The sequence below is a fragment of the Parambassis ranga genome, chromosome 14 (genome assembly GCF_900634625.1).
Source record: "Parambassis ranga chromosome 14, fParRan2.1, whole genome shotgun sequence".
NCBI lineage: Eukaryota > Metazoa > Chordata > Actinopteri > Ambassidae > Parambassis > Parambassis ranga.
The window spans coordinates 7,866,204-7,883,108 of record NC_041034.1 but is presented as its reverse complement, the minus strand read 5'-3'; the positions used below and the strand labels follow the sequence as shown (position 1 = coordinate 7,883,108).

Genomic DNA, 16,905 nt, shown 5'->3' with positions numbered 1-16,905 from the left:
GCGTGTGTTGTGACGAGAAAAATAAAGTCAGACTGCAGTGTGTTGGAGCTTTACGCACACCTGGTCTGTGCTCAGTGAAAAGTCCAGGACAGCTATGAGGAGCTGGGACTTCACTGTTTGATATAGCGACATAATGATGAGCAGTTGACCCTGCGGCCTTGAGGCCTGCCGTCCTTCCCATGTGAACGCCCTTCCTTCGGGGCTTCTTTACAGTCTTCTCATGTGGCTGCCTGCTTAAAACTCATGAAGCCGCGGTGGACGGGGCCGAAAGAGGAGCCATGCGTCCAGAGGCGCGCTGATGACACGGCGGGTCCATCCGATCCTGCAGGCCTCTCTGGTTCCCCCAGACTCTGAATAATTTAGGAACACGGTGGCAGGCATCCATTACCACGCTGGCGTGTTCTTATTCATTACACAGATTAAAACAGCCGCGGTCTTTTCTCACCATGCTCGGACCTGTTGCAGCCCAACTTCCAGACCTGCATATCAAGGACATACAGGAGGAAGTACACTTAACCCCACACTGAGAGCACTCTTTAGAAGTTTTTATTTTGTATTAACAATGTTGTTTTCTATTTTTATAAAATGTCCTGGTGAAAAACATATAATCATCTCCCAAAATAAGCAAATAATTGTAATTAAAAGACTGCAACTACTGGATCTGTAAGCTGTCCCCTGTAACACTGAAAGGTCATCCTCACTATAGTATGTGCAATGCAGGCTTCAGGTTTCCCACCTCACAATCCTGGCCCCAACCTGCCCTGTGCAGCCAGCTGTGATGTCACACATTCAGATTTTAAGTTGACCTCAGAGAAACTTTTCACTTTACAGCATAAGTTCCACTGACTCCAAGCAGCACAAGTTTGTGATGTTTCATCACGGAGAAATGTTACCAAAGCTTTCATTTTAAAAACTAAAGAACCTGCATATGTATGTAGGCATCTATTAAACGCATCAATGTTTTAGTATCACGTGTCTTTAAGTGTCCTACTTTCCTATAGACACCGTGAGAGGCTGCCTGAGAGTTTTGGAGAAAGCATGAAGTCCCTTTTCTCACCCTTCCCTTCTTTCTCTTATAGAGCACAGATTGTTCATAATTTAGAAGCCATTGTTTACAACTCTGTCAGCTCTGTACTTCTCACATATAGTGAAGATTGCATCTGACATCTTTTATGAAGAAGCATTGTCATATTTGCAGCCTAATGTGACAGAAGCTTTTCTCATTTCACGCCGCCTCCATCTGGCCAGCATACAGCTGCAGCTGCATTCCACCAGATGACCTGAAGCTGTCACAGCATTCATTACCCACAGTGAGCTGTAAGTTCTCAGAAACTTATCACAACCAGGCCGCCCATGTGGTAAAGCTTGGTGCTTGGCCTTTGTTTTTCCATCTACTATCATATCTTGTGTGTAAAACTGCTGTCTGCTTGTCTTTTTGTGCAAAAAGATGGTTCTTTTATGTCCACATCTTTTATCCCAATGCTTGTTCCTTCATCTCCCAGTAACCGGGTCGCTCTGGGATGTGCCACGACTGGCGTGCTGTCATGGCCACCAGTTTAAAATGACTACCCTCCGGGGAGGGCTGAAAGTTCTTGCATTAAACTAAACAGATTCTGAGTGTTTTCACTTGACTTCCTAAAGTAAGAAAGGCTCATGCCTTATTCAGGGATATTTTAATATGTCGCAGTCGCTGTTGTGTGATTACACTTAGCCACAAAGTGTCTTTCGCAGTGATGTGGTGGGACATGTTGCTGTCTGGGAGGTGAGTGTCAAAATGACCATCTGTGGTCAGGATAGCCTGGTTTAATATCAGGAACATCAAAAGTAAAGTCATGTTTTATTTGCCGATGCCCACAGACCCCATTTGATACACCTGGTGCTGCACTCTCTCGGTTATTGAAGGTTGGCAAGGGTTAATTTTTTATATAATGTGCAATCTAATAATTGCATCATATCATACAAGTCCATCTATTTCCCAGTTAAAACAAAGCTAACCTGTGTACGGCAGCTGCCATTGTCCACAAGATGGTCGTCATGGCAACTGAAATCCTTTTGTAAAATGATGGAGCTTCACCTGGTTAAATGGTTAAATGGTCATTACACTCTGCATTCACTGTGATGACACAAAAACGCTAAAAGCTCCTTAAAGCAGACAGCTTTCAACTTTGATGTGTTTTTATATAGAGAGAATGTGTTTATTCTCTGTCAGGGGAATAAATGCTGATATGATATTTATTGTAACCTCAGAAGTGTTCAGCTTGTATTTAACTATAGTCTGTAAAAGGGTTTTAATGGTAACTTTATATCCTAGAGATGGTGTTGACTTCATCCTATGGCACTGATCACTAACCAGTAGGGGTCTCCCTAAATCCACATGGTGCTCTCACTCTAGCCTGGATCTAAACAATATACACTGCTCAAAAAATAAAATAACACATCCTGGATGTCAATGAATTAAATATTCCAGTTAAAAATATTGGAATACGTCTGGCAAATAAATAAAAAACAAATTTGTTAAACTAAATTCTGAAAGACGTAGCTTAACCAAATGTCAAATTTAACTGTAATAATGCTGTTAATCCTCCCGCCTCTGAGCCAGCTCTGCCTTACACTTACTGTCAGTAGTAATAAATTAGGGAGTTTTCCTACCTCTCATGTCACTTTCAGCAATATTTCATATTTATCATGCAAATAAATAAAAATAAAAGGAGACCACACAACAGTTTCGGGTAATATTTTCTGGAATGCTTTTGCTTGCATTTTTTCCCCCTTTGCCAATGTCGCTATCTTTTGAATCAATTTTCCTTCTTTAACTGAAAACGTTTTTTTTTTATTTTTTTGTAGATGTTTTTGCATTTTGTTTGTCTAATATCCAATTTGTATAATGCATCTTTTTGATTCTTTTTTTTTCTTTTTTCATCGTCTTTACAAGCACCCCATTCCTCCATCTTTATTGGCAAAAGCAAACATGCTAGTAAATTAGAAATCCTTTTTTCTTCTTTTTTTTTACAAACAAAATACATGAAGAAAATACATCCACATCCTGCAAATATAAACAGTAACAAATCCAAAACTATTATCCAATAAACATTTTACATTTTTTACACTATTGTGTGATAGTAGCATACAGAAGAATAGTACAAAAGGAGGGAGAACTTCTTCCGATCCATTGAAACTCATCTGTGCAGGTTTGCCCTTTAAACCTGTCAGTGACCTCAGAGAAAAATCACAATGAAGTACAAAGTGCTAAAGGGAAAAGCCTCCCATCGCACACCTCATTCTGACCAACACAGTGATGCTGGAGAGCTTTCAACAGGGACAATGAGGTCGCTGGCAGGGGGGAGTATCAACAGAGCAATCTGGACCAGACCACTACTGATGCTGCTAGGTGGGAGGAACTAGTTGCCAATGTGCGTCATTGTCATGCATGCAAAAATGTGCACGGAAACACAAGCGTATGCACATTTTTGCATGCGCACGACAACGCTACAAACTTTACGTTACTTGCTGGATATGATCAGTTATGATACATGGAACAACACTTCATTTATGTAAACGGTTAGTTTGTTGCAGAGAAGCATCAGGAGTTAAATGCTGAACTGAAATGTATCTAATTCATCATCATATAAATTTGGATGCGATTCCTCCCACCAAGAGGGTTCCACTGTACAGTATGCATAAAAGAAGGCAAAACACACAAGTTTCTGTCACTGAACTCGTACACACTGTGGTTATAGAGTATGTTTTGAGCGCTCAAAGCTAAAGCGCTAATGTAAAATGAAAACTGTGATGTGCATGACTCTCAGTGTTATCATTTCCCCCACAGCAGCTCTGTATGTGCTACTTATAAGATGACAGATTTAGTGAAATAACAATGAAAATTGTTTTAGGGTGAAAGCAGAGATGCTAAGCACTCTTGCTTGACCTTTTCCTACCTGATACATCCTTGTCATTTATTTAAAAATGACAGAAAATTAAAAAAAAAAGTTCAACGGTAATTTCTCTTTTAAGCATTTACAAAATTTACAAAAGTAAATCACAAATCCTGTAAAAACTCAGCTATCCGCTGATCGTGTAAGGCAAAGAAATTATATATATATATTTATATATTAAAATCAACTGCTCAGTATTACATTCAAACACCTGTCTATGGATCTCGCATTGTTTAGAAATGGGTGATCTGATCTTTGATCTGTCGCGGCCGTTTAGCACGTGCGACAGGATAGAACAAGTGAAAATGTTACACACTCTTAGAAAATGGAGAACACCTGTCTGGGTGTGTATTTAACAGAGTGGCACTGGACATTGAGTGAGCAACAAAAATACAAGTTGGAAAAAATTTAATATGTACTACAAGACTGTGTGGGCACTATCTGTAAACATCATTCCGTTCGGGTTTTTGTATTGCACTGGTATCTTATCTCCTGAACCTGCCTTGGCTCTGATGTGGCTATGGTACAGTAGCTGCCCCTTTGGGTGTTGGGCATGGTTGGTTCTCTTTTGATGCCGACCACTGTCAAAAAAAAATTAAAATTAATATTTTAGATGAAGGAAAGTGAATTGAAATGGAACCCGCACCATAATCTGCCAATGTAGGTACGACACAGTGCATCTTTGCGGTGGGAAAATAAATAAATATCTCTCTGGCAGCAAACAGAGAACTTTCTATTGGTGATGGAATGGCTGTCCCTGAACTGAGGACAAGATTTGTTTTTTGTTTTTTTACAAAAACTGGTGAGAAAAAAGCTTAAATACAGTATGTATAAAAATACCTATTCACAGTAGACACAAATGTTGTGCATTACTGATATTAATCATCTGGTAAGCACACTGAAACTTACAGGTTTCTCTATATATAAGAACAACTTAACATTTATCCTTCTCAGCAAAAGTGAGATGTGTTAAGAGACATTAGTTTAGTTGAGGGGATACGAAAAAAACTGTCGACCCTCTAAACTTCTTCTGATGTACAATAAAGTAAAGATGTTTTTACTTTGAGTCTGAAATTACTTGTTTCGAAAATACTGGAAAGGAAACAAAAATGTGAGTTCCTCTGTATGTGGAGGGGAAGGGGGGTTTAATTATTTTTCTTGGTGATCAGGTGATGATGAATCTCTTCATCGCCTCCAAGATCGGCTCTCATACTCGTCGTCTTCATCGTCATCCTCCTCTTCTTCCTCCTCCTCTTCCTCCTCCCCAGGCAAATAAGAGCTCGCTTCCTTCTGTTCAAACGAAACAACACAAGTGTACTTAACAATGTGCTTTTCTTATAGGTTGTGTAGTGTTCTCCTGAGCTAGTAGCTAACATTGTTGGGCACACTGCACCGCACCACACTACACTGGCCTTTGCATTCAAAAATTTAAGTCACCTTCTCCCACCCAATAAGAATAATATCATGGTCTACTGACTTTATACCACCTGTATTGTTGTATTGTATCACAGAGGGTAGGGGGAGGTGTTGCAACACACACGCTTACTGACTGACAGGCTACTACAGGCAACTCTTGCATTTATATATATATATATATATATATATATATATATATATATATATATATATATATATATATATATATATATATATATATATATATATATATATATAAATAAATAAATGCAAGAGTAGCCTGACACTGCAAATCTTTACTTCCCTGGTTCAGAAAATGCACTGTATAAGGCACAATTGTACGTTATGATATAAATGAAAAACAATCCTGACACAATGTCACCTTACAACACAGCCACACACGGTCCAAAGTTACCCACAGCCACAACTGATACAAAATGTAGTGATGTGGTACTGACACAGTGATCTGTTCTAGATGAGATTAAGGGGGTAATCTTTAAGGTAAGTTAATACCGCAAATGTGTTGGTTGACACTCTTTTCCTACAAATCCAAACAGGGTCGCCTGTAGTGGCCTGTCACTTATATATATATGAAATCTTTCCTGCCTCATGCCGTAAGACTGTACAACACCTCATCTCTGTGCCAGAGATAACACTGCTGTAAGGGACAGGTTTTGCACAAGTTTGAGTTTCTTTTACTTTCAAACTGCACACTGTTGTTCTTGTATATCATATCATACCAAATTGCACAATCCGATTTAGACTGTTTACCGTACATTTTTGTTTCTGCACCTATGTTTTTTATCTTGCTGTAAATAATGTTTATACTGTTTAATGATTACCGTTAGAGGTATATTTTTTAGTTTTTGGTATGCTTGAGTGACTGTTTTTTTGCTGCTGCAACAGTGAAATTTCCCAGCTTGGGATGAATAAAGTATTTTCTATTCTATTCTATAAATTAATTAATAATAACAAAAACAGACTTAGTATTGAGAATGACTACCTACAGATTGGCTACATACCTTCTAAAAATATACATAAGGCATTATTGAAGGCTCTGAAGTCATGACTCCTACAAGGCAATCTCAAAAAAATGCAGCACATGGAAACATGAAAATACAGTATAAGGATTTCACCTGACAGTAATGCAGTTTTACTCATGGGGCTAAGATGCTCTTAGTACTGAGAGGTTTTGCGCTGATTTTCCATTGGGAGCAGCAGTGAAAAATTTAGAAGTACTGGAAAGAAAAATCTGTGAATATAGTTTGCCCACGTACAACTTTAAGCTCAAAACCTCTCCAAACCATATAATAATAATAATAATAAAACACACAGCCATGTTAAATACACTGTGTATCGTACCGTATTGTCGTCATCTTTAGACTCTTCCTCTTCCGGCTCTGTGGTAACAGAAGGCGTCTTGGGCTTGTACCAGGAAATCTGCAGAACACGACCTTTGAACTTAGCTCCCTGGTTCGCCGCCTATAAAACATAAGCAAGAGGGACAATTACAACTTCCACAGATTTATATAACATATTTTCTTTTTTTGGTTTGGTCTGTGGTCACATGACTTACATTTTCTGCTTCACTTCGAGTCTTGAAGGTCATAACGACACTGTTGGCATCTTGGTCACGAAGATCCTCAATCTCACCAAATTTCTAAGGAAAAAAAAAGATGATTATTATTCAGAAATATGACACATCAGCATGTGTGATCTATCAATCAAAGCACTCTCACCACAAAGTGTGGCATCAGCTCTTCCTTCTCCTCCTGAGTAACTCCTAAAATAGCGAGAGCTCTGGGTCTGTGGTCGACAACCATACGGTTCACAGCCCCACCGCGAGCCATCATGTCCCGACTTCGGCTTCTGCCACGGCCCGTATGCATCGCACCGGCCTCCATCTTCCCTCTGCCGCGACCTCGACCGCCTGGAGGTCGGATCAGACCCAACCGCGTCGCCTGAAGGAAGGACAGGCCGGTTGGTTTAATATTACAAAGTGATTCACACACAGTGGATGCTACTTTATGGGCACCAACTGGCTGTGTTAAACTTTACCAGTGACTGACTACCCGCGAAGACGAATACTAAATATGTCAGAAATATTTCATGTCGCAGGCAAAATATCACACGTGTTCAGAGCTAAAACTTTCCTGTTCTGTCACTCTCCCCTTTACCATCCTTTACCATTAGTTGACACTCCATTTTTAAAGCGACATCTCTTTCTCACTCGCTCCTCACCACTCCACAAGCTCACAACCACTCTCCTCTTCCATTTGTCCGTCCCTCGCTTGGCCCTTTTAATTGTCATCTTACGACTTTCGTACAAGGACCAGTGACTCAAACTTTAATGAGACGGGGCTCCATCAGTGTAGAACTTGTGTCTGATTTGGCTTCGTTAGTGGCTGTTCCTCTGGGCTTGCTTAAGTGGCTGCAGTTTAATGTGCAGAAGGAGGGGTTGGGTTTAGATGAATGGGGGAGGGGAGGTTATATGCATTTTTAATGACTAGCTAATTTAGGACCCTGGGGTTAAAAGAAAAAAAAAACATGCCAAGCAGGTGTTGCTGACAAACGCTATGTTGAAAAACAGCCAGCTTATTGGCTATACATATATAGATGATTTAAATTTATGCCAACATCCTATATGCTAATTCTGGCCAACAGCCAATGCTGATATTTTTCCCCACCTACTCACAGACCACTAATGACCTCTGTAAGGTAATTAACATATGTAATTAAATATGTAGTGTTGGCCTATCTGCCTATTTATCTTAGCAGGCTAATAGCCACTTAATAAAATGAGGTAAACTGTACCAAACCTCTATCATTTTCATTCAACAGACTCCTAATGTTTGTTTTAGTTTAGACCAAACATGAACCTGACTGAGGGAGCAAAAAATAATAATGGCATTTATATTATTTGTCTCATTGTTTTACCCAATTTATTGTTGGTCATTTACATGTGTGCAGATTTCCTCTCTATGCAGAATAGAATGCACATCCTATAATCTTATCTGCAAACGTCCTCTCAGGCATTTCTTGGTATTACATCCTCTCAAGAAAAGTGTTGATGAAGCAAGATGCTGTCAGTATGTGTGTGTGTGTGTGTGCTTCATGGCCTGCTTGTGGCTGTGTGTATATGTACTGTTTGTGCATGTGTTTTACCTCCACTTGTAGCTGCCCCAGTTTCCTCTTAAGGTCAGAGGTGTCCTCCCCGGAGCTCATTTTCTTGTGAAAGTCCAGCTCAGCATCCAGCAATTCCTTCTGAGCCTGGTCACATATCATGAACAATTAAAAAAAATAATAATCTTGTTGATTAGTATCTCAATGGCCAAAATGAAACAAATGGAGGTTAGAAGCTAGACTTACATCAGTCTTGGTTTTTGGCTGGTTGTGGTTGCTTTTTCCACTCGACACCTGAGGTGTAGGGTTCATTTCATTTTGCAGCTGGGTAATCTTCTCCGTGAGCTCCTTTAGGGTTTTCATGATGTTGGCTCTTTCTTCAGGTTTCCTACCTCGGTTCTTCTCCAGGCGGTTTATCAGTGCCTGGAAGGAGGAGGAGAAGCAGTTAAAGAGAAAGTGAAACAGCTGATTGAAAAAAAAATAAACAATGAAATATAGAGATAAGTATCTTACTTTCTGGCACTCAATCTGAGTCTTCAACATCTCTTGCTTCTTCTTTCTCATGTCTTGTTGGAGTTTCAATGCCTCCTAAGAGGTTAAAAAAAAAGAAATGTTATTTCTCACTGGTGGCCTCGTATTCCTGTAGCAGTCAATAAATGTAACCAAATTAAGCAACATGCCTGTTTCTTCTTCAGAGCTTCCTGTGCTTCCAGTGCTTTGCCAGTTTTCCCAAGGCTTTTTGATAATGACTTGAAGGGTGTAGAAGTGTAAGTGCCCTTCTGGGTGTTTGCAGGCGCAGGCGCAACCTAAGCATCACACAGGAGGACACAAACTCTACATTTAGGTCATCAGAATAAGATAACATCCAACAACTTTTTCACAACAAGACAAAAATTTCAATTAGTAACAGTTATTAATTAATGCTCTAAAAATACTAGTTCTCTTTAAAAAAAAATGACCTTAGTATTTATAACAGCATGCAGACAACTGGCATGGTCAGTGTGAGCATGCTAGCATTGTATCATGTAGCTCAGTGCATCACTGGCTTAGACTATAACATACATTGGCAGGGTCTGTATTTGGATTCAGGCCGTCCGGCTTAGTCGTAGCTGTGGTTCCAGCTGCTGCAGGCAGGTGATGCTTTTGTACGGTCTTGTTTAACACATAGGCAGCTGGATTGTGCTGCTTAATCCCCTGTGGATACAAGAAGGAAAACATAAAATATGTGCATAATGGGGAGGGACTTTGTGTGTTTCAGCTCATTATGCTAACCTTATGCACACTGCTGTGCAGCAGCCCCTGATTAGGTGGCGACCCCTGGATTCCTGAGCTCTGCTCCGGCTGCTGAAGCCCTGTGCTGTTGGTGCCGGGCTCGCGGTGCCAGTACACACGGATGAAGCGGTTGTTGAGGACCGCCTGTATGCTGGATATGGCCCGTCTGGCCTCTTCGTTCTTTGTGTACTGGATCAAGGCCGCCTCTGGGTCTCCACCGAAAACAACCTAGATTGAGAGCAAAGAAACAAAATATAATGAGAAGTCCTATTCTTAACTGATCCCACTGATGTGACTGCAAAGCCGTCCACATTGTTTCTTGCTTTCTAATACCAACCAACAATCCAACAACCTCATTTGGTCTCTCTTTATTAATCTAAACATGTTTGGTTTGTACACAGCAGCTGCAGGATACCCTTTACCTGTATATTGACGATGGTTCCAAACTTGCTGAAGTGTTCATTGAGCTTGGTGATGTTGTTGAGCTCACGTGGGATCTTGCGTACCTCCAACTTTGTGTTCACATAGTGATTCCTCTTAGGAAAAATGTTCTTATGCTGGTTGTTAAAGTTTGGCCTAAAAATAAAGAAAGAATATGGGGTTGATTTTCAGAAAGTAGACAAAGGAGTTTGGGCTAGCAAGTGAAGGGACTCAGACCTGGGATACGTGGTTCAGACTTTTCTAAAAGCCATTTAATATTTTGCAGAGAATGGTACATGTGAACCTGCCTGTCACTTAAATCATCCTAGTCATTTGTGCATCTGCTTACCACAGCAGAAGCAAAAGATAAGCTGCAGACCTGAGTCACCTTGGCCTGAAACAAGGCTCCTTTTACAGTAACAGGGTGAGGCACCAGTTTGATCAAATTTCAGCAGACTAGCTTCTTTAAACCTCTGTACACAACACATACAATACATACATAGTTTACTTTCAAATGTGTGTTTATGTGAATGCTTACTTCTCCATCCAGGGTTTTTTAGCTGCCTGTCCCTCAGATAGATTAGGCCCCATGGTCCTCTTCCTGCTTTCCTGCTCAGCATTGAAATGGGAAACGTTACTTCCAGGAGTGCTGGCTGTAGCGGCCGGCTCCGTCTGGATTATAATGTTGGCAGCTAGAAGATACAAACAGACACAAATACCATTATATAATGATGATAATTGTCAGCTTCAGCATAATGTTTAACTGTCTTTTTCTTGTAGCAACATTAGCTAACTAACTATTAGCCAAATTCTTGCTACCTCTGGAGCCTTGTCCTTCGTTGGAGGTGAGGCCAATGAGGTTGGGGCGTTGAGTCTGCACACGGGGAATGAACTGACGATAAGGATTGCGCCCTGCTGCCGTCAGGCCTGGAGACTCTGGGTTGTAGCCCTCTGGATCATAGTTATCTAAAGTGTCAGAAATTAACACACAAGGAAGTTGTCACAATATAATACAATTTAGGAAAATGTGAATAAAATAAATAAAATGCACAGAACATTTAACTGAGTTTAAACTACTGCTTGCACAAGAACATGCAATCATTCATGACAGCTATGAGTCTAAACAGTAATCAGATGGAAGTAAAATCTATTTGTACCTAATAAAAATAAACTGTCTATTTTGACATAAGTGCCTAACATAAGGTTGTCTGAATAACAGGAACCTCCCCCAATTAGAGTATGGGAGAGGTTCTCAAGACAATAAGACAGCAGAGTTCATGGTGATTTGTCAAAGCTACTTAGGTTATTAAACAGTGCTACCCTCTGGTCCACAAGTGTTACTGCACCCTTCAAAAACACACTGCATGCACAGCACTGCCACACTTATGACACAAAACAACATTATTTCAAAGAAAAAACAAACAACACACGTATCAGTGAAAGGTAAGATGATCTACTGAAAAACACAATGTCTCCTCCCAACACATCTTCCCCAATCTGAATAGTAAAATCATCTCTGCTTACACTCTGACTGCACATATTGGGGATGAAGAGACACAGACGAGGAGGAGGAGGGAGGAGGAGGAGGAGGAAGAGTAGGTGGCAAACCCATGCCAGGCGGTCCGATAGGAGGAGAAGAAGTGATTGCAGATTGGTGGTTGGGGGTTTCAATCCCACTGGTGGCTATGAGTGGGGGTCCTGAGGGAGACACAAGGCCAAGCTAATGTCTCAGATATGTCGCAAATAAAACAGTGAGTGGTCTGCATGGCAAACTTTATTCATACTACTGGTCCAGTACTGAGCAACCTAATCACAGCCTCTTTACTTCCAACAGGGAAAAAAAGTGTGTGGTTTAAATCTAAATAATTTTCTGTGTAACAAGATGAATTAACCCAACCAAGTCTTGGCTATATATGAATTGTGAATATGAAAGAAAAGAAAGAACTGATATTTAAACAACTACAGTCAACTCAGCCATCACTGATAAAAGCTAGAGACATGACAGGCTGTGTGACATGCCTTTACCATCACAGAATCTGCCCACATAGAAAAAGGAAACAAATTAGTGCAGTACTGGGGAGAGGAATAACTATTATGTATCTGGCTACAGTGGTTTGAAATTAATACTCACATAAAAGTGCATTTTCTACAAGTTGCTTGATAGTTTAATGTACCAAAGTGGCGATACTGCTTACCTGTCATAGGGAAGACCCCTGGAGGAGGTGGCTGGCCGAAGGGTGGCATCGAAGGCATCCTGAGTGAGGCGGGCGGCTCAGTGATCGGGGGCATAGGCAGGCCGGCAGGGGGCATAACAGGTGGTGGCGGGAACGGGATTATATTTGGGAGGTTGACATCATCAACTACAAGTGGATCATTGCCATGGTCAAATGGACAAAGGTCACCACGGACGCAAAACCCTTTTTCTGTGTGAGGCAGACAAATAAACATTAAAAATTAAGTATTAGCAAGTTTGTATATTTTTGAAATATTTTAAAAATTAATTCACAACTAAAATTACAATAAACAACGAGCTTAGGAAATAAACAAGATGAACCTTTTAATCAGCCATCACAGACAGATCATGTATTTACTGCATAGTCTCATTAAGGAACAAGGTCCCTAGTGGCTGTGCTGTGCACTGTGACAGATAGCAGTGAGCTTCAGGGACAGTGGGTAAGTTTAAAGCCTCCTGTGTCCCTGTGTGGAGGAGGGTGCAAGCCTGCTTGCTTTCCTGTCTTTCACGGGGGATGAGGGAATGAGTGCTAAACAGTGGTCATTAGTGAAGACTAAACACAGCATTAAACCCTCATGGGGAGATACTGGTGGTGTTTACAGACTAGCCAGAGAAGTAGTAACAATAACTATGGCAAATTCTGAGAAATTGTGCGCAACATTTTCTTTTCATTTGAGCACTAGTTTAATGCATAGGTAATATCTCCATGATACAATGAAGTGCAAATTACTGATGGGATGAAACAGATAAAAGAACAAATATAATGCTGGTGAAAATTCATTGTTCTTACCATCATAATCCCTGCAACGCTGTTTGAGGGAAGCACCCTTGTTGGAGAATGGCTTGACATGTCCATCTTGCCTTTGAGTGCTGTAATAGCCAGACCAGCTGTCTGTGGTGCTGTCAGGGAGGTGAGCCAGTGTTGCTACAGGAACACCGCCAGCTCCGGTGACTCCAGCAGAGGATGAAGAAGAGGAAAAGGGGTGCGGAGGTGTGGGCAGAGGCAAGAGAGGCAACGGGTGCTGCTGGGAGCCAGATGTGGCAGAAGAGCCGTAACCGTCTGTGTCCTTTCTCTCCACCTCAAACTTCGACTTGAAGTCTGAAAAAAGAAAAACAGACAAATAAGATAATAAGCAACCACATTTGAATTTTGAAAGAGTATCCACAGCTACTTCCTTTTGCGGCTTAACCTTTTGGGTAATATGGCCAGCTCCAACACATGTTGCTGAATCCCCACTGATGTGACTGCAAAGCCGTCCACATTGTTTTTTGCTTTCTAATACCAACCAACAATCCAACAACCTCATTTGGTCACTCTTCATCAATCTAAAGCAGCTTGCATCTTGGATGTCTACAGCAGAACTTCTGCATCACTAATGCTACAGCGTTGGCAAGAGGTACAGGAACAGCTACACACCTGGGTCTGGTCCCCTGTGCTGTTGTTATTGGTTCTAGGGGAAAAAAAAATTCTCACCTCTGCCTCCTCTGTGCTCCCTATCCCTGCTCTTTCCTCGGCTGCCACTCCTGCTCCTGCTGCGGCTTCGGCTGTAGCTCCTCCCACGGGGGCTGCCCCTGCGACGTTCGTGGCGCTCTCGCTCGCGGTGAGAATCGCTGCCGCTTTTCCCATGCCGATCAAAGTCACGGCGCTTGCGCTCATCTCGCCTCCTGTCATCACGGCTCCTGTGCGGTTAAGAAGTTAATGGGAACACATTTGAATTACTATCAGAGTCACAAAGCTACATTTAACAGTTTTCAAACAGGAATGACAAATGTGTGTTCCAACAATCGCCACATAGGATCTTAATTCACATGGATTTAGTTTGTGACCTTTATTTTACTGTACTGAAGAGAAGTAAGCCTTAAGTTTGAAAACTAAAAAAAGAGGCTCTGCTGCTGCTGCTTGTTGCTAATAAAACTTCTTAATCATACTTTCATTATCATTAAGAAGTTTAAATTGTACATTTATTGCTTCATAAAATGCAGAAGATAGTGAACACTTCACAGCTGTTTTTCCTCTTTGTTGAGTTATTGTGTTTTCGCAGCCAAGGGACGTGTTACTGGACACCAGAGCTCTCGACAAGCTAAAAGCAGGACTCGTCGACTTTCAAACAAACCATGCAAATGCAGCCACATGCGCTCACGCTAATATCTCTATACATGCAAAATGTTGTGGTTTTCAGCATCAGGAGCCTGGTGTAATGAAAATTTCAGAATGAGACCAGAATCTAAACATTCTACCTCTGATGGGGAGGTTAAACATGTCTGTGAAGCAGCAATACCTGGACTCATTGAAGTCAGAGCGGTTTCTCAGAGGACTTCTCCTCCGTCTGTTTTCTCTCTCCTCTTCTGGGGTTTCAGCCTTGAGGGGGAAAATGTTACAACTGAAACTGTCCTCTGTTTTTTTTAAACAGATAGAGATTTATAAGAGTTATAGGATCTTTTCCACAATACATTTTTTAAAAGAAACAAAATACCAGTCTTTACCAAAACCCTTTGCAGCTGCTTTAATATGTAAGCAGACACATTTTTAGAGGCTGATATTTATCCTCAAAAGTCTCAATGTGGCCAATAAATTTCTTTTTTCTTACCTCCATTTCAGACTTCACTGCAGGTGGTTTAATTTCCTCTTTAGGAACTTCCTTAGCTGCAGGATTTCCCAGGTAGTTCTTGCTCGTCAGACATTCAAAAAGTTTATCGACAAATCCTATCGTTTCTGCAAGGTTAAAATTAATCATGTGAGTATGTTTAATCTCCATTAGACTCTAGTGTTGTGTGCAGTTTTGCACATCTATCAAACACGTAAGCCAGGACAGAGATATAAGTGTATACTGTGGAGAACTGTGAAATGATGTCACACTCCCTCTGCTGGCCACATCAGTGACATTTAGTAGTGGATGATGTTGTACAACTCAATGCAGAGCTTCCATTTATGGAGTCCTATTAAATTCTTTTATTTACTCTACTGTAAATACTTCCTTTTATTCTGAAAGCTATAACTGTTGGGTAAAGGCTAAGTGAGTGTTTAGTGAAAAGGAAGTCAACATGGTGTACCTTCTGCATCTGTATTCTTACATTAAAACATGATGAGAACCTTCTGCCTCTCAGAAAGACATTGGCACAATAATCTACATCATGTCAACCTATTGGAAAAGCTTTATGTAGAATCCAAACCTTTTTGTAGGAAGACGTCAAGCTGATCAGCACAAAGTGCTTTCAGCTCCTTCTCCGGTTTGTCCTTCTTCACAAGGGCCACTACATAATTGGCTAATGCGGAAGGATCAGCATCGCATCTGCAGGGTTAAAGTCAAAAGTTCTCTGAGCCAGAACATTATGGAGCTAAAATCTATACACCATATATAAAAACCAGCCATGCATCTATTTTTAAAAGCAAACAAGGTAACTGATGAAATAAAACAAAATAAAAAACATGTTCAAAAGTTGCCATTAAAAACATAATAAGCCGATTTTAATTAACACATTTATGCAAATATAGACAACTCATTAGGATTCACCATTTCAGTAAGAAGCAAATAATCCCTGCCTTTCTAAAACTGAAGCCCCCCCTGACAACGTCCAAGAGGAAGTCATTGTATTTCAGTAGTTTGGCACAGTGGGTAAACAGCACTGCATAATCTGTTATACAGCAACATTAACTGTAACAGAATGAGTCTAATATTTAAGTAAAACAATGCCTTCAGCTGGCCTTGGGTTCACACTAGAAAAAGAGGGAGCAGGCGTAAACAGCACGTATAACTATGGTAACTTCACAATCCTTTTCAAGTTTTAACTATAAAACATGTTTACATATTGATTTATCCTGAACGATTTCATTGTTAATCGATTATATGCAGAAAAAAACAAGGTAAGCTTTGTGTTGGAGCTTAAAGGCTTGCTACAGTGCTGTGATAAAGTTAGACCATCGTGCCCAACTGCCTGCAAAAACTACCCTAAAATAACAGTGCGACAAATGTTAACAAACACGTTGAATCGTGCACAATTTTACTGTTTTGATTACGCTAAGTGTAAAAGAAGCACTATGTCCCTTTTTGCTACAAAAGGCCAGCTAGCGGCGATGTTGGTTAGCTAACTCGTGCAAGAATTTGCCACTAGATTCTAGCAAGTCCCCATTGATAACTGGCTAACCCATTGGTTAGCTAGCTAACGTAGCTACGTAGCGTACAAGCTAAATGTCATTTCAATTCAACACTCACATTGGCTCCAGGAGTTTTGCCAGCCACGACTTCAAGGCTTCCACATTTTCTATGATCATCGTGAGAAAGACTATAATACTGTCTATAAAAAGAAAGTGCGGTTTGATAACCCTACTTTCATCGTCTATATTTATAAGCTTTAAGGCCTTCTGTCTCTCTTCACTGGCAGGTCGGACAAATTATTTTACGGCATGGCAACACAGATCGAGGTGTCGTAACAGAGGGCTGGTGTACGTCATCGTACAGTCAGTCTAATTTAAACAGGAATTCCTTAAATTCATATCAGTGTGCTGGTAGT

At 40.7% G+C, this 16,905-nt stretch overlaps 1 protein-coding gene across 1 annotated transcript; it reads right to left on the bottom strand.

Moving 5' to 3' along the window:
- Positions 1-2,988: 2,988 nt before the first annotated feature.
- Positions 2,989-16,784, bottom strand: rbm27 (RNA binding motif protein 27). Its single transcript, XM_028421793.1, has 21 exons — positions 16,608-16,784; positions 15,568-15,686; positions 14,985-15,109; positions 14,676-14,755; positions 13,871-14,076; positions 13,187-13,495; positions 12,359-12,586; positions 11,688-11,861; positions 10,983-11,129; positions 10,702-10,855; positions 10,166-10,319; positions 9,744-9,971; positions 9,534-9,665; positions 9,152-9,277; positions 8,985-9,059; positions 8,718-8,894; positions 8,514-8,618; positions 7,088-7,309; positions 6,925-7,008; positions 6,711-6,830; positions 2,989-5,222 (listed from the first exon to the last, which is right to left on the bottom strand). The coding sequence occupies exons 1-21, from the start codon at positions 16,664-16,666 to the stop codon at positions 5,118-5,120; spliced, it is 3,129 nt and encodes a 1,042-aa protein (XP_028277594.1). The 5' UTR covers positions 16,667-16,784; the 3' UTR covers positions 2,989-5,117.
- Between the last annotated feature and the right edge of the window lie 121 nt (positions 16,785-16,905).

Coding starts and splice junctions, on each gene's coding strand:
- rbm27 (XM_028421793.1), bottom strand. CDS start 16,666: ATGATCATAGAAAATGTGGAAGCCTTGAAGTCGTGGCTGGCAAAACTC. Junction 11,130..11,687: donor CCAATATGTGCAGTCAGAGT/GTAAGCAGAGAT, acceptor CTGACACTTTAG/ATAACTATGATCCAGAGGGC. Junction 10,320..10,701: donor AAAAAACCCTGGATGGAGAA/GTAAGCATTCAC, acceptor CTTTATTTTTAG/GCCAAACTTTAACAACCAGC.